The following is a 23,878-nucleotide window of genomic DNA, read 5'->3' on the forward strand; positions in this document are numbered from 1 at the left end:
AGACTGAGGGGGGTGGGGGGTGGGGGGGGCAAGGGCAGAATTGCCTGCTAGCTCGCAGTCCCAAAAGGGAACAAGAAAATTACAAAATGGCAGCGGAATGAAGGGTGTCTTCTTGGAAAAAAATTGCTCTCGCGTCTGTCTGTCTGTCTGATCTGTCCACTCGCAATCATAGAATGCTCTTGAGACTTTCAGATTTCAGTGGTGGTGGCGTTGGTCTTTGAGGCTGTGTGGCTCGACCACAGCAGTGCACGCCTCTCTGTATCATCAGAGAGTGAATGGATGGAGTCTGTGAAAGATGCAAGGTGAGATTTGTTTACACAACACATGTGCATGAGTATCATTCAAAGCGAATGAGGAGGAGGAGGAGGGGGAATCTCAATCTTCTTCACCTCTGCAGGTAGCATCCTTCTTGTTATCTCGTCCCCTAGTTTCCCCTCCTTCCCCAGCTGTTCTGCACAGTTGCTCAGCCGCAGCTGGGAGAGGCAGTTGGAACGTGCAGATGAGCCACAACTTCAGCAGATGAATGGCGTATGATCTCCCATTGATTGCCTCTATCAAGAGGGCTGTGTCGCACTACTGTGGCCGCGATTGAGTAAACACTGTCAGTTCAGCAGAGTGGACTGTGGTGTTTGATTGACAGCCTGAGCGAGACTGAGTCTCTCTACAGTAAAATGGCTTGTGCGTTATTCAACAACCCCCACCCCCCCCCCCCCCCCCCCCACACACACACACACCCAACCCCCAGTGTGGCATCAAAATAATGGTTGTGGTCTGTGGATGGTTGTGTCTGTGGATGGTTGTGAAATTGTGGTATTAAGGGGAAGAAAAAAGACACATGCAGTTGCTTAAGAAAAATAGATGTTGATTATGTGCTAACAACATTATTAGCCCACAATGTTTTGTCCTTTACCTGTGCTGTAGTCTACCTATAGACCTAAGGAGGTATTTCAAACGTCTAGGCTACACATTTTCACTTCATACATTTAGTAATGACCACAATTATCCTACCTATTACGCTAACCTACATCCTACATCAATATGTGTGCCAGGTCAAATCTGTCAGATTTGTCAGCTATTCTTTTGTTCACAAGCCATGTGCTCCAATGCAAAGACAAAATGGTAGGAGAGTTTTTTGAGGAACTGCGCGAATAGGTAGAGAAGTGCGTTCTAACAGAACTGATTAAATTTGCCAGAATTAAGAAAGGGCAGTGAACAAGGACCGCCGCTTTTCATTCAAGTGGAGGTGATCATCGGAGCGTCGGTTCCCACCTAGCACTGTAGGAGGGGGGATGTGCCGTTCCCTGAATCCATTTTTTACGGGTGGTAGCATAAAGCATTGAGCTCATTCAACAATAAAAATGAAATACAAATTCCCTGACTTGAAAACCAGTCAATGTTAGGTTAGAGCTTTCTTGCATATAATAATAGTACAGTGAGTAGCCTACATTTGCACTGAAAAAATCAATACACGTTCAGTTCCTAACGACAGAATAGCCTATAGCATCTGAGAATTGAGGCTGTCATGATCACCCAGGAGAAATGGAATCGTGTTTGTAACATGCCTTAATTGAGAGCGCAAAGAGACACAGCCTACCTCTGCGAGAGCCGGAAGACAGGCGCTGCAACACACGGCAATCAAAGCGAACATTTCCCACACTTTTGCATCCATCCCTATCTCTCTGTGTAGGTCAGTGTCATTGCCCGTGGTCGCAAAAGACTTGTCCCATCTCTTTTGAGAACTCCGCGTCGGAGGGCTACTGAAAAGGGTGTTGACGGAGCAGCACGGGAATGGACACTATTACAAGGCTCGTAATCGGTGTCAATACTGGAGGGGTGCGGTTGAATGTCCTGTTAGATTCCGGAGACGAGGCACGGCACGGCACGCAAGGTAACTGCCGCGCGTAACAGTCCGGGTGGGCGCTGCTTCCGCGCTGTGCCGCAGGTTAATATTTGATGTCTGATCGCTGATGCGCGGAAGTGTCATACACACACACCCCTTCAGGCAGCGTGCGTGCATACGCCTGCTCCCTGTCCTCGGCACACGCGTCTGCCTTGTACAGAAATCTAATTGTGTATTGTGAATTGCGCCAGCCAGCCAACAAAACAGGGCGTCGCTACTGCGTCGCTGCGGATTTAACACGAGGAATCAGGTCTCACATATATATTTCACTCTGACATAACATAATAAAACATAAATGAATGTGAAAAAGAAAATTACTTTTTATATAAATGTACATATATATAAACAGTGCGTGTCTAACCGAGGTTATGGTTAACAACAAACAAAGAATAAAGGAAATTCTAAGTGGTGGGTACACTTTATAGATTGATTGAATGATTCAGTAAAGGATATTGCATATGCAAAAACATGCAAAATCAACTGATTTTTAGCTAGTAATGTATGAAAGTCTTCCTGAGATTAGATGACACTTTTTTTGATAATAAAAAATGCGGTGTGTAGAATGACTGTTGCCAGGAAAATAGCAGGTTCATGAAAGGTTATTTTTTTTTTATGAAAAAGAAAATGATTTCCCCACTCCTCTCTCTTCTTTTGTCGTGTAAATGCGTAAACACAGCCAATACTCTGTTCCAGTAAATGAGCTACCACACAAAACATCTTTGATTCCAGAAACAGTATACAGTATATAATGCAAAAACATTGGCAAAATAAGTTTTGCTTTGTTTAGTTTTGTTTACTCTGGAGTTGAAGGTCCACAGCTGATCTGAGTTTTATAAGATATTTCAGCTCAAATCTTTTTTTGAAAAGCCTTTGAAAATGCCGAGGACAAAAGTGGAGGTTGTTGGCAAATCCTTGACGATGACAATGCAATAGAAGGCTGAGAATGAGACAGAAACATCACACGAAGATACACACTTGTACAAACACACACACACACACACACACACATACACATTCTCTCTCTCTACTTGGATTCTCTCTCCATGTGTGTCTATCTATCACTCACTCACATACACACACACACGCTCTCTCTCTCTTCCCCTCTCTCACATGATATACTTGGAATCTCTTTCCATGTATGTGTCTCTCTATCATCTCTGTCTCACTCACTCATTTACACACACACACACACACACACACACACACACACACACACACACACACACTCTCTCTCTCTCACTCACTCACTCACACACACTCACTTATTCATTCATTCATTCATTCACTCACTCACTCACTCACTCGCACACACAGACAAACAGAACGACACACACACACACACACACACACACACACATATAGAGAAGGATGGGGGGTAGAGGAGAGATTTGTTGAACAAGGATATGGCAGACTGTTACATATGATGATCTTCTTTCATAACACTGCAGGCAACAAGCTACACAAACATCCAGAGTGATGAGTTGTCCTTAATTGCAGTAAATATGCAGTACAAGCCTTGCTCAGATTCACTGCATTGGGTATTAAATGATGCCCAGCTGGTAAATCCAGAGAGAAGGAGGGAGAGAGAGATTTCACAGACAAATGTTTCATTATTCAGTGAGATTTAATGACTGAAAAAAAGAGGACTGGTGTCATCTTCATCATATCACGGTATAGCAGGGTTTTTTTATCGCTTTAATGCTTGCATCAACCCTGACATCACGTTGTCAAAACAGTTAACACATGGGTCTAAATAGAATCACTTTGGCCAAAATGACACATTTGCTTGCAAAAGACTTTTAAAACATGCAGCATAAGCTCATGACGCTTTCAAACAACACACTTGAATTGTGAATCACTGTTCGCTATCAATCAATCATTACACGCTGCACAACAAAATGAAAAACACTGTTCTCAAAATGAGGAGTTTCAGTCTTCGGTTTTGCTATGTCTGTGCAATTTGATACATTTTCTGGTGTTCTGGCACTAATTAGGTTTTGATTTAGTGTGCTCCATGTAAACTGGGATGACCAACAACGGTCATCTCTCGGGAAGAATGCTTAAACCCTGACTGTTTGCTTCTCTAGTTAGTGTATCTGATGAGTCCATACGAGAAGGCGTGCCATCTCTCCTTTGATGTGAGAATAAAACTCTAGTCCTGATGATCCCTACCACTGCCTGACTGGATCTGTATACATTGGTTGTGGTATCTGTGGTTTTACCACCCAAATCAAAGTACACTTACAAGAATCAAAAGATCAAACTCATTATCATGAACTTAACAGTAAGATTTGTGTTCATAGCAGATACATAGGCCTGATTCCTGAACGTCCTCCAAAGGTTACATTTTCATAACCGATCATTTTACATACGATTTTGAACATTCCAGAAGAAATGACAGCCCAATATGAACCCCCGAATTCAAACTCTTTTCTTTTTTCTTTTTCTTTTTTTTTCAATAAGCCATTTTCAAATTAAATACTCTTTGGTACAGTTGCCCCCTCCAGCCATTCTCCTCAGGGGGATGGCAGCCAGGGAGGCCTGCATGTGTTAATTTATTAAAGTATGCAGGCTTCGCGTCATTAGCTTCACTCGCTAATGGTGGCCGACGAGAGGGAAGGGAATGACTTTGAACAGACCAGGCTGCTGAGGAGGATGGCACGGCACCGCTGGTACAATGCTTTCCATATCAGTAGAGGTTGAATCAATCATGTGTATGTCGCCTTTAGGGGTCTGAACGTAGCCCTGATAGTATAGTATAATAGTGGTCTCTGAAGTGTGTGTGTGTGTGTGTGTGTGTGTGTGTGAGAGTGTGTCTGTGAGTGTGCTAAACTGTGAATGTGTGTGTGTGTGTGTGTATGTGTGCAAGCGAATGGCAAACTTGACACTCATGCCGCCGGTTTTGGGGTCAGATCGGACTGGCCTGATCTCAACGATCTCTGCAATTGGACTGGTGTTGACTTGCAGTGGTCTGGAGTCGATACCACACATGTTACACCGTATGAAGTGATGATTAAGGACGAAAACATCACTGTGACTGCAACAGTACTGCAAGACGGTCTGCGCTATTCAGTTCCACCTGGAAACAGCCGTGCGTCTCTGCTGTCAATCAAACACCAGCAGCGTCAGAGACATTGGAGAGGATTAAAACTCCAAGGAAAGCTTGCATGTATCCCCTTTGCTGATCACTCCATCTCACACACAATTTTTCACAATTCATCTATTGATGAAGACATACTCATTTTCACAGTCAAAGCCAGGCTTCAGGTATACCCAACAAGGTTAAACCTGTCAATCTGGTATCCTCGTTCCCACTCACCATTGTGTATGCATCATGGACAAGAGCAAGTCATAGAATCCATGTCACACATATTAAATGGCTGTCTTTTTTACAAAGGTCTTTACATATCCAGGCATGACAGGATTGTGGACATTATATCTGAGAAGTTACCATCGTTATTCTCGCCACATGTGTCAATACATGTAAATTGTGTTGTTAAACAACAAATGTTTTCCAGGTGTTCCAGAGAAATGTCTGTGTTCTCTGAGTTAAGTGCCACCAGGCCTGATATTGTAATCATTGATGAGTACAATAGGGATGTGTTCATCCTGGAAGTAGGCTGCTGTTTTGATTCTTGTCTAGAGGAGGCTTACTTAACAAAGCTAGTAAAATATCACCCTCTTGTACAGACAATAACTAGCCTTGGCTACAAGTGTCAATATCTGGTGCTCATCTTTGGCAGCCTGGGCCACGTGCATAGGCTTGTCATTAGGGGTCTCAGGATAGTTGGCTTTACAAAAGCAAGGGCAAAGCAAATTGCCAAATACTGCTCAATATCCTCCATTATTGGGAGTCGCCATATATGGAGAAGAAGGTGTTGTGTGTATCCATAAAATCTGTTTGAATTGTCATCATGCTCACATTGGTGGATCATGCCTTAGCAATGTTCTGCATCTGTAACATTTATGTCCTTTTGTACATTTATTATGAATTGCGGACATAAATAAAGTAGTTAAAATTGTCTGTGAAAGGGTGCATAACTGTGTGTGTGTGTGTGTGTGTGTGTGTGTGTGTGTGTGTGTGTGTGTGTGTGTGTGTATGTCAGTCTTAGTTTCTCTGTGCATGCATATGTGATTAACTTGTGTGCATGTGTGTTTGAAACAACAGCCAAATACAACAGCCACCTCTACCGTACATTTGGCCTGCCATCAGATGGTGTGTCTACATGCTGCGTTTCTACTCAAACTGCGCGCCTTTAGCCACATACACAACTCAGGCCAGCAGAGACGAGACATTAACAGTGTCCAGCGGACGTGTTTGGCAGGGGTGAGGGACTGCAGAGTGGTCGAAAACTCATTTTGTGTCTGCTGATCGCTTCAACTCCCCCATAATCTCCCGTTCCGGCTGTACACACACACACACACACACACACACACACACACACACACACACACACACACACACACAGAGTCTCCTTCTCCGTGTGTGTTCATGTTTAACATGCTCTGAAAATGAACATAAGGAGAGAACATCTTTCGGACCCTAATTTACAGTAAATGGCAGGCAAAGTGCGAGCAAAGTTATTGTGCATGAATGAACTATTGTTGAGTGGCGTGTGGAAGTTTTGATCAGACTCACCAATGATTGCGGATAAAGTTTTGCACTTGGTGTTAAAATAGCTATACTTGATTTTGCCTAGTTTGTTAAATTAGCTAGACTTAAGACTGTGCACTTTACCCATCAAATTGGGGACCTCTGTTTCACAGCAACCTCAGTGAGCAGTGGAGAGTGGTTTAGTCAACGACAAAGAGGATAGATTCTTATTTCCATGCATCCCATCCCCTGTTGAGGTTGTCTAACAACTTGTCAATCTAGGATAAAAAAAAAAAAAAAAGTCACATAATGTGATCGTTCTCGTTGTTGAAAGCTAAGCAAAAAAGTTGTGTGAGTCTTTGCTTAAGTGCAAGACGTCACGACTCATCGTCCTCCCTGTGTTTGTCAAGTTTGACCGTTTGATTAGCTAAACTGTCTCCAGCTCCACGCTGCCAAGAACCAAGAACTTAGTGTCCCAGTCGATACAATCACTTTCAATATAATTTGGATCGACATACATTAGCCTCTTCTTCCCAAGCAAAACTGGAATTCGATGAAATAGTGCAAGACCATAACAAGCGCAGGGGATGTCGGTTTGGCAGCGCCAGACGCCCAATCTTCCCCTTTTAATCTCCATTATCTATTAATCAGCTGTCAGATAATAAGCCCAAGCCACTGCTTGGGATACTGAGGGAAGTCAGAAGTATTGATCTCCGATGGGTCCATTTGTTTGTGGCCTTTACCCCTATGCAGCACCTATAGTGCAGACTCAAATGTGTGATCGGAATACTGCCGAGCTGAAAATTCTATTGATTGTTTCATGCAAACTCTAGATTCTGTACTGTATAGCCTACAAATTCTTGAATGACTTGCAAAAAAGAAAAAAACGTACTCAAGCCACAAAGTGTTACAGCAACAGAGAAACGTTTTTTTTGTCTGACAGGTTTCTTGAGGACACACAGTCGCTTTTGTACTGTACTCAAACAACTTTTGAAAAACATTTCACAGCAAGAGGCTTACACTGCAGCATTCAATATAGATGACCTATTGTACGCGTTCAAAATTAATTCTGCCTGTCTTGAACTGTTCATTGACTGCAAAAAAGCTTGAACAATCATGCCCCTTGATGCTAAATAACTCCAAAGTGATCATTGGTTTAAAATGTCCTATTACACACTTTCCGAATTTGTTTTCCCTGTGTATCCCTAATACGTAGCTCTTTCTAATCCAAATATTTGTTCTGGATGCTACAAAAGGGGATGCAAATTCAGAAGCTGATTCATCACAGTGTGTATGTGTGTGTGTGTGTGTGTGTGTGTGTGTGTGTGTGTGTGTGTGTGTGTGTGTGTGTGTGTGTGTGTGTGTGTGTGTGTGTGTGTATGTGTGTATGTGTGTGTGTGTGTGTGTGTGTGTGTGTGTGTGTGTGTGTGTGTGTGTATGTGTGTGTGCGTATGTGTGTGTGTGCGTGTGTGTGCGTGCGTGCGTGCGTGCGTGCGTGCGTGCGTGCGTGTGTGCGTGTGGCAAAACCGATGCCGTAGGGCTCTACACACTCACATTAGCAGTGCAGGGGAAGCCACAGAAAGAAACACTTAAACAATAGGTTCTGTGCGCGAGAGAGGATCAAACATGACCCACATCACGTCTGTTGTCGGCGCTGGTCAGGCCCGGATTCGGCCCTATTCTGGCCCAGATCTGGCAGGGATCCGGCACAGATGGAAGGAGCGACGGACGTGTATTAAGGCCCCATTAAAAACGCATGGTGGGGGGATATCCATCCGGCTCGTGCCAGTTATCGTAAATCACAGATCATGAGTGCACTTGGGGAGATCTTTATGTCAGGTCATTTTATGGCGGCCATTAATAAGCAGCTTATTAAAATGATTGAATGTCAAAGCACTGTCTCTAAATGCTGGTGATCTTTGAAATCAATAGTTGTGCCTGTTGGGAGAATACAATGAGGAATTACAAGGAATTTATACTATTTTTTTTAAAGGATGAACGACGTGATTCTGGTGTGTTTGTATTTGGCTCAGTATGTATTTGTTTCAAATAAGCCCAATGAGTGTATTGCAAATGTTTGTCTTGCACTAGCTTCACACTGCACTGCACTTTACAGCTGTACATGATGCATTTCGGCACTAAAGCACAAAGGGGATGATGCACAGAAACACACACACACACACACACACAGAATCAACTGAACAGTCAAAGACACACAGACACATACACACAGAGACGCACAGACACAGACACACACACACACACACACACACACACACACACACACACACACACACACTCACACACACATGTTCGTCTGTTCTTCCGTGCATCTGGATTTCCCCCACTCGCCACCGCCTCCGTCTGACAGACAGGAATGTGTTTTCCCCGCTAGCCGGCTGACCATCCATGCGCCCACCCACGGCGGACCCGCAAACGGACGCTCCCCTACGCAGACGGATCTGAAAGAGGACTTTTGATTCAGCCCCCGACCCCGCAGAGCCATTAAACTTCCTCCTGACATCCGGCCCGACACTGGCTCACGCGTGGGCCTGACGCGGAGCGATTCCGCACTTCACTTTACCCTCTGACCACTCCGGCAGAACAGCATAGCTACTGTCGCCCACACGGTTGGCAAATCATGCGCAGGTTAGCGAGCCAAACATGTGCAGGGAGACAGAGGGAGAGGGAGAGAGAGAGAGAGAGCGGGTGAAAGAGAGAGAGAGAGAGAGAGATAGAGAGTGCGGATGAAGGAGAGAGAGTGTGTGAGAGAGAGAGACGGGAGGGGGGCGATAAGCGGAGAGGGAGTAAGAAGAGATAATGATGTAAAGTATGTGTGTGTGAGAGAGAGAGAGAGAGAGAGAGAGAGAGAAAGGGATCAGAGAGAAAGACAGAGGAGAGACAGAAAGTGGGGGAGTGCAAGGAGAGGAGGGGGGAACTGAGATAAACAAAGAAAGTAAGGAGGAGAAGAACAGATAGAGAGAGGCAGAGAGAAAAGAGAGGGAGACGGAGAGAGGGAATGATTGAGAAAAACGGTGCAATAATACACAGGACACATTCAGTTTCAGACGCACGAGTCCTGCTGCCTTTCCCGATGCGGATGCTGCGTTGTCATGGCAACCCAAAGAAAATGTTCAAAACATTCTCGACTTCCCCAGCCCTTCCTCCATCCTCCCATCCACCCATCCTCCCATCCTCCATCCATCCAGCCCTGAGCGCCAGTTTAAAGGGACCCATATAGGAGACAATTGTCTTTGTGCTGGCTGACTAGTGCAAATGGAGGGATTCTGGCAGCGCTGCGCGGCTCTACACCGAACGCGGCGGCTCTATACCGAACGCGGCGGCTCTGCCAGTTGGGGATTCTGTGGCGGGGATGCGGGGAGTCGGCCCTAATCTACTTATTCTGAAATAAGCCCTCTGTGAGTCACAAAGTCTCCCACATCACCTACCTGGCAATCAGGAACAAACACTGACTGACTGACAGACAGACACACACACACATACAGTACACACACAAACTCCCACTCACAGATGCAAGAAGTCATACACACTCAAGCAGACACACACACATACATACATGCACACACTTAATATGCCTCCACACACAAGTACAGTCATACATAACTCATACAGACACACACACACACACACACACACACACACACACACACACAGACACACACACACACACACACACATTACCACCTATACACCCACACACGTCACTTTTAAAACCCACACATTCAACCCTCTGCACTCTCATCATCATCTTTCCTCTCCTTTTCATCGGCTTTCTTTCACTCTCTCTCTCTCTCTTTCTTTCATTCTCTCTCTCTCTCTCTCTCTTTCATTCTCTCTCTCTCTCTCTCTCTTTCCTCTGTATTTCCCCTCTTTATGCAAAGTGTCTGGGTGAGGGGCTTTTACGAGGACTGATGGGGCGCTGTATGGGTGGTGTCAGTCACGACTGCCTCACCCAGAGGCTCCATCCTCAAATCCCATTACCCCCCTGCCTCCAGCCAATCTCACTAAAGACAGTTGGTATGGAAACGTACCCTCTCTCCCCTCCCCCCCTCCCCCTCCCTCTTATCTATTTGAGGGGGACTCAGTTTAAATTCATACTGTATGCCTGGGAACCTATAAATCAAAGGCAAGAGCAATGAAGATGTCTATTAACGTGAGAGTGGGGTCTCTGCGGAAACATTTAAAAACACTGTTAGGAAATGCATTACCAGTGCGTTATGACAGCGTTCGAGTATCTTTCAACATTTGGATTATTTTATTTTATACTATTCCTCTGTGTTATTCCCGACACGCTCTCAAACGCAATCTTTTACGTGGAAAAGGTCGCGATAATGCACTTCATAGGAAACTGTCAGTCGTGATAGACTATGGAGATGTACTCTGGATAGTGATTCTTCTGCAAAATTGCGTGTGAGTTGACAGGCCAATGCTGCAGTGACACACCCCCCACCCCCCCACTGTGCGTAGATGTGGCCAGGCGCAGGTCTATCTGGCTTTGGGCCTCTCCTTGGACACACTAGAATCCTCGCGTCTGTGACATCACCTCGGAATCCTCAGTATCTTCTGGCCTCAGACTGTTTAGTGGGCAAGGGACACTTGGAGCGCCACAGAGGCTGCTCTCTGCGCTCTGCTTCCAAGATGATCTTTCTGTGGCCATCAGTTCCCAGGTGTTTGGGTTGATGCCGAACAGCCCTCAGATCTCTCTCGCAGACATGTTTACTTGGTAGTGCAGCTGGAGGTTTGGCCTGTGGGATGTTGTCCTTGGGCGAATTTGCCGTGGAGGAAGATCCCTGGGGATTTGGCAATTTTCCGGAGACCAAGGCACCGTATCTGTCTCTGTTTCAGGAGGGTGTAGATGATAATCCAGCTCTCTCCAAGATGGTGTTGTTCAGGACTTGTTCGGATGGTGTGTAGAATCAGGAGTGCTTCTAGAAAAATTGGGCCCTATGACAGACAGTAATTATGCACATCCACTCTCCGGGGCCCCTTGTCCCCACCCCTCCCCCCAAGCGTTGCCCCTGAGTACAATATCTCGAAGGCAGTGCGTGTGGAGAAGGTGTTGACTTTTCGTGCTGGTTTGGTGCACAGTATCCTACACTTGCTGCCATACAGGAACTTTGGGCTTTGTGGACCTGGACCTTGGTCTGCTGTGTTAGTTTGCTGACGTACACTCTGTTTGTTGTTCTAAACATAGTAATGGTAATCTAGCACCGACTCACGTCAGCAGACAGGGAGTCAGAGTGTGTTCAACCCCAGCTGAAGTGAGTCACGAGCTGCTGGAGGTCTTCAACAGATTGATGGTGGTGATGGCTGCGTCATCTGCAAAGATAAAGTCCCACGGGCCTTTCAGTTGGTGGGGGGGGGTTATGCCTTTTTTAATGACAGAACCAGTGGAGAGAGACAGGAAGTAAATGGGAGAGAGAGTAGGGGTGGGATCCGGAAAGGACCACGGGGCGGGAATCGAACCCAGGTTACCGGCAAACGGTGCAGGCGCTCCAGCCAGTTGTGCCACAGCTGGGGCCGACTTTGGATTTAACTCTTAATCTTAAAGTTAAAGCGTTTTCCATCAGATCGATCCAAAGATTGATGCTGTGTCTTGCTGGTGCAGTGTCAATATGAGGTCTGGTCTCTTTTCCTTGAGCCTTTGTAGTGTCTCTCCTCGCCGTTTCACTTGCTGCAGTGCAGACTAAGACTAGTGACGCAACCAGCACTCTGGTATCCGCATGTGAGCTTGACACTGTGGTATAGGCTTCACCGTCTGGAAAGAATCAAATCAAGCTGATGCCAGCGCTTGGATCGAGGGGTGGCGTTTTCTCTTTTATGTTGCCAGGTGTGCAGTCGGCAGAGTCCATTTTGTTGGTTTTCCACTTGAATCTCACGCATTCAGTGAGATTAATGGACCGTAGTGGGGGCAGCACACACCCTCCCGACTGCCCAGTGTAACGTGGGTAATAGCTGGGCCCAGTGTAACGTGGGTAATAGCCGCGCCCAGCGAGGTGCGAAGACCTCTCCCATCATCAGAAGTGGCTCCCGGCGACCAGCTCTACGCCAGTTGAGCATGGCACTTAAGGTGCTGTGTCCACCAAACGCGTTTTTTACAGCCAGAGCGCCCTCAACCTCCTTTTCTCTGCGCTTCGATAAGTGTTTATTGTTGCTAAGTTACCAAAACCAGAGGCGGTTTATAACGAGAAGTGACATTGACGAGCCCGGCGCTGTTCTAAAAGTTGAACAGATTTCAACTTGAGCGCTCTGAGCGCTGCGGTAAAAAAACGGTCAGCGCAGAGAGCTTTTTTCCGCCGAGGGCGCTCAGCGCTGTGAACGCTGAGCTACATAGACTTTATATTAAAAATTGTCGCCGTCGGCGCAAAAAACGCGTTTGGTGGACACAGCACTTAAAACTGGTGGACTGCAGGTTTCCTGCGTGGTGTAAACACTGTGTAGATAAGCTGGAGTACACTATTAAAAAAAAAGGGGTTCTCGGGGTGCTATAAAGAACCATGCAGCCTTTAAGGAACCCTTAGGGGTTCCTTTGGTGAACCTTTCAAAATGGTTTAAAGAACCATTTAGGAGTGCTATAAACAGTATGAAGCGTGCAATAGAGCCATTTTTGGTTCTGAAGTGCCCTTGAGCAAGGCAACTAACCCCTTACTGCTCCCCGAGCACTGCTGTATCAAGGCAGCTCACTGCTCGAGGTTAGTTTGTGCTTCACCTCGCTGTGTGTTCACTCCGTGCTGTGTGTGTTCACTAATTCACAGATGGGAATAAAAGCAGAGACCAAATTCCTTGTATACACAAGTACACTTGCCTGAGAAACCTGATCTACAATTTACATTAACATTTACCAGCTCTTTGTAAAGCCTGGGTATGAAGCTATGGAGGATAGACTGGAGGTTCCCATTCTCCACATCAGTAGATAGATAGATAGATAGATAGATAGATGGATAGATGGATTGATGGATGGATGGATGGATAGATAGATAGATAGATAGATAGATAGATAGATAGATAGATTATATTTACCACCTCTTTGTAAAGCCTGGGTATGAAGCTTTGGAGGATAGACCGTGGGTTCCCATTCTCCACATCACTGAAAGGGTCCGATGACAAGGCAAAAAGGCAGTACAATTTCCCCCCTCTCTACACAGCCAGGAGCAGCCTTGGGGACTCCGACTCCCGATTTTTCCTCAGGGTTTACTACCGAAGCCTTTCCCGATAGTGAGTAAAGCTACAACGCAGCAGAGGTCTGAGATAGATAGAGATAGAGATATCCGATCTGGTAAACTTATATAGTGCAGTTATAGCCATATGAGGGTCACGAAGCGAATGCAGAAGTGCCGTTCACCCTGTTATGAGTTGATGAAATGATTTTGGAAACATTATTTTAAGGTACAAACAACTCTTTCGAGTTGCTCTAAGTGCCCGTCTTTCATTCCTTACAGTATTTTGTTATTTAGAAACTAATCTGTTACAATTATAACGTGATGGCTGGAGTTGGGCTTTCACGCTTGCCGTTGGGAGAATTTGAAAGAGCTTATCCTGGCTGGCCGCCCCATAGCATAACAGCTATTTGGAACTAGTGCCCTTAATACCCGTTATCAGTCTCTGCCATGCAGGCTGTGTTATAGTGACGTTTGAGAAATGCATATAGGCCTCCATACATTATGCAAAGCGTCAAGGATATTTATTATTCATGTCATACACACCTACAGAAGACTTCATTAAGGTCACAATGTAGAATGAAATGAAGAGAGAGAGAGAGAGAGAGAGAGAGAGAGAGAGATAAAGAGAGGGTATCAATGTATCCCAATGATTCATACATGAACTAACAAGCTGCTGGACTAGCATAACAGGCCCCATGGAAAGCTGGTAAATCTCTGAGACTGTTTCAAGTTGTTTTGAGACAAACTAGAATGTGGCTTGAGGTGCTGTTGGGGAAACTCTGTCTGATAACGTCTGACCATGTCGAGTGATTAATGCTTCATTTAGACACCTTTCTCTCCGGTGATGATGAGACCGACGCGCATCTCCGTCAGCTCGAACCGACCCGCTGTGATGCAGCAGATCGTTTATCGCCACGGTGCCCGCAAGCGCAGGATGGTTCTCCGAGATAGCGCTAAAAGTAGGACACTTCAAAAAGCCGTTTGCGCGACATAATCAGATGTTCCAGAGCTAATGAGAAAGCTCCAGCCTCGGCTCCATCAACTCCAACCACAGCACTGATGCAAAATGACAGGAAAGGTTGATTTTTTGGAAAGATAAAAATACATGGAAAGTGTGGGGAGAGAGAAAGAGAGAGAAAGAGAGAAAAAGAGAGAGAAGACGGAAATGTAAACATTCATCAAGCTGTAGAAGCCTGGTGTGAATCTGGGTCAATCTTTATATCCCCAGAAGGAGAGAGAGGGGAGAGCAGAGCTTCGAGTTAATTGTGCAAGATGAGTCAAGTCTTGACGTTTTAATTAAAAGTGTGCAGGAGAAGGAGGTCGGGGACAATAGAGATTTAAGAGGTGGCAATTGAAACTGAATTGAGACTTTTGATTCATTAGCCCGAACGCTGTACATCAAAAACCTGGGCTTAACTCTTTTTGAGCACTTGGAAATGATAAAGTGAACGGGGGGTTCCAAACAAAATGGGGAGGATGAGAAGAGAGACAAAAAGACTATTTAGGGCAGGAGGGTGAAACCTGGGAGAAATAGCGAAAGAGAGGCAGAGAGGGTAGGGAGAGAAAGTCGATTCACATGTATATTTTTATTTTAACTTTTATTTTATTTTTATTCCATTTTCATCTGATACTATGTCATAAGAAAATATTTGTTCATGCTCATGTCTTTGACAACAGCCTCACTGTATGAAAACATTCCTGGAAATAAAGCCCATTTGAATGACTGAATTGACAGGGAAATGTAGAGTGAGAAAGAGAGAAAGAAAGAAAGAAAGGGGAAAAAATGAAAAAAGAAAGAGAGAAAGAGAGGGGGAGGCTTACAGTACAGGCACAGAGGAAACAGCAGTTTGATATGTGAAAGCTTGACAACTGTGCTGAGGAAGGGCTATTTGTGCTTTCCCCGACAAAACTGCATGTGTGTCTCCGGTCTGCCATCCTGCTGAGTGGCCATTTGTGCCAGAAATCACGGACAGATCAAATCCAACACATCACAGGGAGGTGGGATGGCGAAGTAACCCTCATCTTGCAAGTAATCATAGTCATGAATCTGTTCAGAGGTGCCAATGAATTAACCCTCTGTGGTAAGGATCATAGAGAAGTCAGGTTGACATATGACATATACTCAGGCAGCACCATATTTTTCAACGGTTTTCTGCACGTAATGGACCATCAAAAGAAAGAGTCTTTCCATCTCTTCCTCTCTCTCTCTCTCTCTCTTTCTTTCCCTATGTGTGTGTGTGTGTGTGTGTGTGTGTGTGTGTGTGTGTGAGTGAGAGAGAGAGAGAGAGAGAGAGAGAGAGAGAGAGAGAGAGAGAGACGTGTGTGTGTGTGAGAGACAAAGAGTATGAAAAGAGAGTGAAGGACACAATTGTCTGCCAAAAGACAAAAGTAAAAACAAGAGATTGAAGAAGGACAGACAATGACTGTGGAGAAGGATTAACTGAATGTGATGGGCCTACAGTAGAACTTCAGCTCATTATACTGTAAGTGTGTACATACTGCCTCCTGTTGGTCGTTGCCCACTAGTGCAATTAATCAAATGTACCTTCGTAGGCTATTTGAGGGTTTTGTTCGTGGTTCTTTTGATACGCCACAGAAGTAAACCCTCCATCTGATCAGACAGAATGACCATCACGCACTATACCAGCAGCCAGCCATACATTTCTAACCGTAGGCTATTCAATGATAGGACCTTCGGTTCTATATCTGAAAAATCAAACTTTTTAAAAATTACCAACAGGCTAATTATACTACGCCTACTAATAATAATATAGTTTTGTGTCAACTAAAGCGTTGTGTATGCAATTGAACATAATTTACTATCAGTAAGGTGCAAATACAAGTGTTTACCCATCATCTTTGCCAGAAACATCACCGAATAAACACCAGTTCACCAGATTAGCCTAGTGGCCGCCTTAGCAATTTAGTTGATTTTGACGACACACCTCTTCTTAACCCCAAGTTGTAATAGGATCAAGGTCTACTCGAAACAGAGTAGCGCGTGGTGCCGAAGTCCATTGTTCGGAGGAGCATTAATCACCGGAAATGCCGCCCCTTTGGTGACGTCTGTTGAACAACACACCAGATCCACGAATAAAAAGTGACAGAGAGGTTGATTGGCGGCTATTTTGTCCAATCCACAAACGGGATAGTGCAGCTATGGCGATTGTGCACTGTTTGCTGATTTGCAACCCGCCGAAATAGCAGTGAAGAAGAAGGAGACCATCGCCCGTCTCGCCATGGACTGTTCTAGGATCAGTGTAGTAGAAAAACAACATTAACCGTAGAGCGGTAAGTAAGAAAAGCTGTCAGTAAGTTACATCTGGATCAAGGTTAGCAGTGTTATTGTAACCAAGGCATTCTCAACGACTTTGATACATCGTTTACAGTGAAACAGTGTCGCAACACATTCCAAACATAGCAGCGTCCTACAGATCCTTCGGCCTAGCGTGCTGTTTACAACATTAAGTATATATTGTGGATTGTTTGATCACTTCACACTCCAGTGTGACCGTTTGTTGCACACTGAAGAAAGACCATCAAATAAAGTTTTAGTAGAAGACCTTTATCTCACTTGATACAATGTTACACTTTGGTCGCCGAATTCGCTTAATGGTCACCTTGCCACAACCGGGCGGTCTGTGCATAGAATATGCACGACCGCTTCTCTGTACAGGTCAGAGAGTAGGCTACACTGTCGACTCTGAATCAGTATCAGTGGAGGCTTCCGCACGGTTGTGTTATAACGGTTGTGTCTAAGGGAAAAAAAAACACTCTTTTGATAGATTTCCCGAGTAGTATTTCAAGTAAAGACACACAATTCCTGCATGTAATTAAACTGTTTACAGTTACAGAAGTGGATGTTAAAAATGCTGAAATCAGCAGGATGTTTGGGTCTGTTTTTAATTTTTATTCTGATATTTCTGAATGTTGCTTGTTTTCTTACAGGTGCATTATAACCCAGGGTAAAAGGACCACATCATAGGTGATAGGAATGTAGTGGGGCCCTAGAGTGAAACACTATTTAAAAAATCAGCAAACCAAATGTCAACTCTCCCATAGTGGGGTGCTAGTTCAGTCAGTTCAAGGAAACCGCCGAACACAGTTTGAGTAATGGAGCCCAATCCCGGCATGCATATGTCCTCCATCCCCACCACAAACAGCATAGTCCAGGTCTCAGTGGCCGACGGCGTGCCCGTTAGCATATACCACCCTCAGAACCAAGGCCAGGGTGCAGGGCACAGCGCGTTGGCACCAGCGGCCGTCATGCAAGCCTTGGCACAGGTGGCGCAGGCGCAGGACGCGCTCCCGCAGGTGGCCATGGCAATAGCGCCTCCGATGGAGGGCGTGGTGGAAGTCCAGAACGAGTCCGGCAGGATGGCCATCCCTGTGCACGAGCTGCCCTTCGCGGAGGTGGCCTCGCTGCTGGACCCCAACATGAAGAGCTCCAAGGCGCGCAAGTACCAGATCTACTACGACGAGGTGAAGCGGCGGCTGGAGCCGCCCGAGAAGATGTCGCTGCGCTCGCTGGCCGCCTACACCCGGGTGAGCCGCGGGCCGGCCAGCAAGCGGACGCTTCTGGAGTCGCTCAACGTGCTGGGGCTGTCGCCGAGCACCAACACGGCCGTGTCCAGCTCCTTCTCCAAACTCACCGAAGGTAGGTGACGTGTGTGACGACGACGACGACGACGCCATTAGGGGTTTGGTGTTCCAGTAAGATCCAGAAAGAGGCAATGGTCAGACAGTGGTTAGCAAAATCTGCAGCAGAGGTCTATTTAGAATGATGTGCATCAACGGAGAAACAGTATGACTGCATAAAGATCCACCAGCTGCACCTGGGTTGTCCCAGCTTACCTGGACCACGCTGAAACAGACCCTGATTAGTGTCAGTCTGGTGATCCTGAACACATAGCTATTGAGTTGCTGTGGATAAATTCATCCGAGTAATTCATTAAAGAATGAGGTGTAGATATTAGTGAATATGGAGATATTATTGAAAGCTCTGGCTTAAGTTGAGGCAATACAGATAATGCTTTGCATGGCCAATGGAATGGAATATGGAATACGGAACTCACATTACTTGGAATTCTTTGAAAGATTGGAATCGTCTATGGAATGGCACAAAGTTCTGCCTGTTTTTTTTTATGCTTCTCTTCTCCGTACTAATTAGTTTGACTGTTCTACATTCCATCAGGAGACACTGCAGCATTGTGTAAAGACATGAAAGACTTTGCGTTCCAGTACGTGGACTATGAGAACATGGCCAAACAACTGATGCCGGAGTCCAACCATGTACAGCACTGGTCAAAGATCATCGAGACAAGGTGAGAGACCCGTGTTTGCATATGGAAATGCAGGGAAATGTGGCCTTTTACTTGTCAAGGTGGTTATGAACATGTGGAAAAGTCAGAACATTAGCGCAACATATTCTGTTACCTGGAGGCTAGAATACCTTTAGGAGATGTACCACGCCTCCCCCATTTATTGACACCCCTAAAAAAACATTTTTGACAAAACTGTATCTTTCTAGCATTGAGGTGTGATGTGGAGGAGGGTGTAGGCATTATTGGGAAACCTTATTCCAAGAGTTCATCACGCACAAATAAACGTTAAAGGATATTTTTGGTGTAGAACACCAGACCACGCCTGACCCTCAGTCTTCCATTCCACCCACATTTAAATAATTTCTGTACATTCATATCTAATTGTGTAATATACTGTGTTGATGCACTTATTATGGTTTTTGTTTAGTGATTGTAAAATGTGTTGTTAGAATTGCTCTTAATAGCTTAAAAATGTTTTTTTTACCATGTTGTAAGTCGCTTTGGTTAAAAAGCGTCAGCCAAATGTACTGTAATGTAATGTAATGTAATGTAACATTGAATATGTGCAGTATTAGATATTGCCGTACACAGGCCACAAGTGAACCACTGACGAGTCTCCTGCATCCTCTTCCCTCTTCCCTCTCTACTAGGAATTACCTGGAGGAGATGAGGAAGTGTTTCCACGATCCGGCCAACAGCAAGTCCTTCGCCAACGCCACGCACGGCCTGGGCACGGGAATGCTGGACGTGGCTCTGGACATGGTGGACGGCGTCATCGAGCGCCAGATCCGCATCCTCTCGGGCAACGCCGAGCCCAAGTCCGAGACGACGGTCCAGAAGGCGCGCAAGCGCATGAGGAAACCGCGCGTGCCCAAGGACAACAGCAAACACCCCCGCGAGGGCAAATCTCGAGGCAGGGGGGGCAAAAGCAAGGCTGGGCCCAGCACCCACGCAGCCACCGCCATGGTCGATGCCCAGAACAGGAAACAGATCCGATTGGACCCTGGCCCTGCCACGGAGACCCAGGAGCCCGCCTCTATGGAGAGTAGCGTCCTCACCCTCGTCTCCGTGGGTTACGAAACCATCTCCAGCGGCCTCAGTACCACAACAAGCATAGCGTAGCGTAGCATAGCCACCGAGATGCTAACTCAGAAGGACACTACGCCTAGTGCCCAAACTCAGACCTTAGGTGTTTCTGTTGTTGTGGGTAGATTTAAGGTTAGTTTGACATTGCTGTAGGCAAGAATAAAAATTAGCGCCAGCCAAATGCCGAAATATGAAAGTGGCCAATCTGGCTATAAAGATTTACTTTCAATAAAGATTGAGTGGCTGGTGAATTGTATCATTAATTGTCAGTGGCTGGTAGATGTTCACGTTTTGAAAACTTGATTTCCACCCATGGCTGTCGGTGTCTGAGTTTGTCTGAGGGCACAGGATTTTTCTTCACATGATCAATTACACAATCAGAAAGAACTACTTCCTCACAACAAAATGTTTGAGTGAAGCACTGTGATGGTTTAGAATGCACTGCTTAAAACTGGTCTGAAGCACTGTTGTATTTTCTGTTTTATTTTGGATTTAGATCTGGTACACCTATTTAGACAAAAAAAAAAGAAAAACTCTAAAGTAATTTGACAGAACTCTTGGTTTTCATAATGGGATTTTCATTTTGTGTAATAGGATTCAAAGATGATTTTTGTTGAACATGAGTTGTGTTGAACTATATCAAGGGGAGTGTGACTGAATGACTGTAATGTACATATGTGTTAAAAGACAACAGGGCAACTTGAAGACTTGTATTAAATGCTTTAACGTTTTTTATATACACATGTTTTCTTCTTTGTGCTTATTTTAAACACTGAAATGAAGTGATTTAGTCCTTGGTCTTTTTTTCTTGTGTTCATTTTGACAGTAGACAATTATTTCATCCTTTCCTTTCATTCCTTTTCCTATTTTGGTTCATAATCATATCCAATCTTTCTCTGGCTGGCGTGTAATTGGAGGGACTTTGTTGACCCTTTGGCAACACTTTACTTGAAGGTATCTACATACTATAAGAGTGACATGACACTGTCATGACCCGTGAACCCTGACCCTAACTTTTCATGACAAAAACCGAATGACACTTGACGACAGTAAGCGTTATGGCATGAATGTTTATGACTTGTTTATAATGTTTATGTCACGTTCATGACAATATCATGTCACACTAATGTTGATACCCTCATGTAACAGACCCTTTCAATCTGTTCCTAAAGGGTTTCTTGTAGAAACGTTCAAAACCAACGCAAATACTTCGAAATGAAAATGAATCAGAATTCAGCATTATGCTCCACAAAACTTCAACTTGTTTTTGACATTTTTGTTTTGTCCCCAAGTCACCATTAGCTCAACAGCCACAGGAAGTGCCTGAAGAACACACATATTTGTTTGTACAATTGGACGGATCTATAAAATTGAAGAAACAGAAATGATTGTAGCACATTTCAGAGGTCTGGAGAAAATGTCTCTTCCGTTGTGCAGGCGGACTGCAGCTCCTCAGAGGCGGAACTCTGATGATTGATTCGGTTTCGGGAGAAACTCTGCTTGCGCAGCACAAGAAGGGCGGGTTCCAGAAAACGCTGCGGATTTCAACAGACCTCACGGACGAGTAGTACGCCTCCGAGCTGAGTGTCTCTTACTCCCCCTGTCTTTCTGTCTTTCCCTTTCTCCCTCCCTCTCTCTCTCTCTCTCCCCTCTCTCTCTCTCTCCGTCACACACACACACACTAACACAGACACACGCATGCGCTGACACTGACACACACACATGCACACAAAACAAGTACAGATGCAAAATGCAGCCCAGTATACTCAAGAAGAATAACAGGAAAACCAGCTTGTTCAGGAAAAAATATAGTAAAACAAAAATATTACTCAAATTGCAGGAAGCTGCAATAGTGTGCAAAAGTTGTAGGTATATCTAAAACAATAGCCTACCAAAAAAAGTGAGAATACCTTCAAAGTGACATTGGCTTATAACACTTACTTGAATTATTTGAATAATTAGAACAATTAGATTATTTTAATCTAAATGGTAATCTAATAGCATTAACAAATTAAGGATAGAAATAAAATAGATATTGTAACAGTCGCAAATGGCTATCTTTCCACAGTAACCTAGTGTATACTATTTTACTTAAGTGGCTTGTATGAATATATATTTGGGAGACTTATTATATTTCAGGATTGTTTCTGGCCTGGGAGGCTTTCACTGAGTCGTGGCTTTAGACACAGTTGTCACCCAGTGGGGTCCTGGCTAGCAAGGAGCTTTGTGGAGATTTAGGATTTGCTGTGCATTAGTGTGGATAGAGAGAGTGAGAGAGGGAGGGAGGGAGGGAGCGAGGGAGGTTACTGACGTGACGGAGGTGAAGGAGAGTTAGTGGACCTTCGGCAGAAAAAGCGAGGGAGAGAGAAAGCAGGCGAGAGAGAGGGGGGAGCAGCGATGTGGCTGTAAAGATTGTGTTTTTTTGTGTACATAGGTAGGGGAACAACATAAACAACAGGTCCAAGTCGGGCAGTGTTGGGAATGACCCTTTCAGACGACGGAATCATCGAGACGAGTGTACACAGAGACAGGGAGGGAAGAACACGCGGGAGAGAGAGGTAGGAGCGAGGCCATCACACACACCTGTGACTGACGCAGAGAGAGAGAGGCGGCGGAAAATTCTGGAACAGCAACACACTCTTGGGCCATGAAGCAAAGCTGACATGGTAAGGAACAAAGATGCTAATTAAATGAGTTACTGAGTTGTCGACCATGCCTCCGTATAACTGTATAACATGTATGCTAGTATGGGCATTACTTGACACATCAATATGTAAGAACTTCCCATGTGTAAGTACTGTATGTTTGAGAATAAACAAGTGAAAACTATGCCTTGATAGATTATAATTATTACTTTTAGTTTATTAGGTTTATTTCATGGAGCATGTAGCCTACACATGCATTAATAACAATAAGAGAAGAATTGTTTGTACCATTTTCTTTTTTTTGTAAGCTAGTTAATTTCCATCTGTAGTCCCTGGAAATATATATCACATATCACATGCATCCATATGAAGTTGTGTGTATGTGTGTGTATGTGTGTGTGTGTGTGTGTGTGTGTGTGTGTGTGTGTGTGTGTGTGTGTGTGTGTGTGTGTGTGTGTGTGTGTGTGTGTGTGTGTGTGTGTGTGTGTGTGTTTTCTTGGCTGTGTATGTGGCAGCAGAGTGTGTAATCCAGTCCCGCTCTTTATCCGTCAGCAGGAGGTTTGGGAGCCGGCGTAGCTGCGTGCGAGCGAGCGAGCGAGCGAGGATGCTTAAAGCACTCACACACTCTGCTGTCCCACACACCCTGTCACACACACATGGCTAAGAGAACCTCCAGCAGGACCTCTAGCAGAACGTCCAATAGAACGTGTTCATCATCAGGTGATTGACACAAAATGAATGACACATCACACATGCATCATGCTATTCTATGACCGTAATTTCCCCAACTATTAGCCGTGGCTTATACATTGATTTAGCAAAGTTAAAACATCTCATAGTATAGATGCTGGTTGTGTTTTCATCTCTCTGTGATTAAATATGTATACATTATGACGTATAGAATGCATCACCTTGGTGGTGTTGTTGTTTGTTGTGTTGTTGTTTTTGTGTTGTGACACCGATTGCACCACAGACACACAGTGACAAATAGCCAAAAAAGGGTCACTCATGGAAAAATGCAGCAAGTTTTGAGAAGCGTTTCAGAATCTGAATCTTTTTATTTGTGTGTTGGGATTTTTCTTTGTAGTATGTCCAGTCATTTGGGAAGGCAAGTACCTGTTGATATGTAGGATCTGTGACGTTTTAGA

At 44.9% G+C, this 23,878-nt stretch overlaps 2 protein-coding genes across 2 annotated transcripts in view; one reads left to right on the top strand and one right to left on the bottom strand.

The window, feature by feature from the left end:
- si:ch73-127m5.1 (neurotrypsin) overlaps positions 1-2,031 on the bottom strand; it is a 42,092-nt gene extending 40,061 nt beyond the window's left edge. Inside the window, exon 1 of the mRNA XM_062526810.1 lies at positions 1,595-2,031. Coding sequence (XP_062382794.1) covers positions 1,595-1,669 — 75 coding nt within the window. The 5' untranslated portion in view covers positions 1,670-2,031. The remainder of the gene's footprint in view (positions 1-1,594) is intronic.
- A 14,811-nt stretch (positions 2,032-16,842) lies between these two features.
- si:ch73-127m5.2 (uncharacterized protein LOC561202 homolog) lies at positions 16,843-20,826 on the top strand. The gene is made up of 4 exons (XM_062526830.1): positions 16,843-16,966; positions 17,624-18,332; positions 18,870-18,999; positions 19,650-20,826. The coding sequence occupies exons 2-4, from the start codon at positions 17,789-17,791 to the stop codon at positions 20,119-20,121; spliced, it is 1,146 nt and encodes a 381-aa protein (XP_062382814.1). The 5' UTR covers positions 16,843-16,966; positions 17,624-17,788; the 3' UTR covers positions 20,122-20,826.
- Positions 20,827-23,878: the final 3,052 nt, after the last annotated feature.

This window comes from Sardina pilchardus, chromosome 22, assembly GCF_963854185.1.
Source record: "Sardina pilchardus chromosome 22, fSarPil1.1, whole genome shotgun sequence".
NCBI classification, from domain to species: Eukaryota; Metazoa; Chordata; class Actinopteri; order Clupeiformes; family Clupeidae; genus Sardina; species Sardina pilchardus.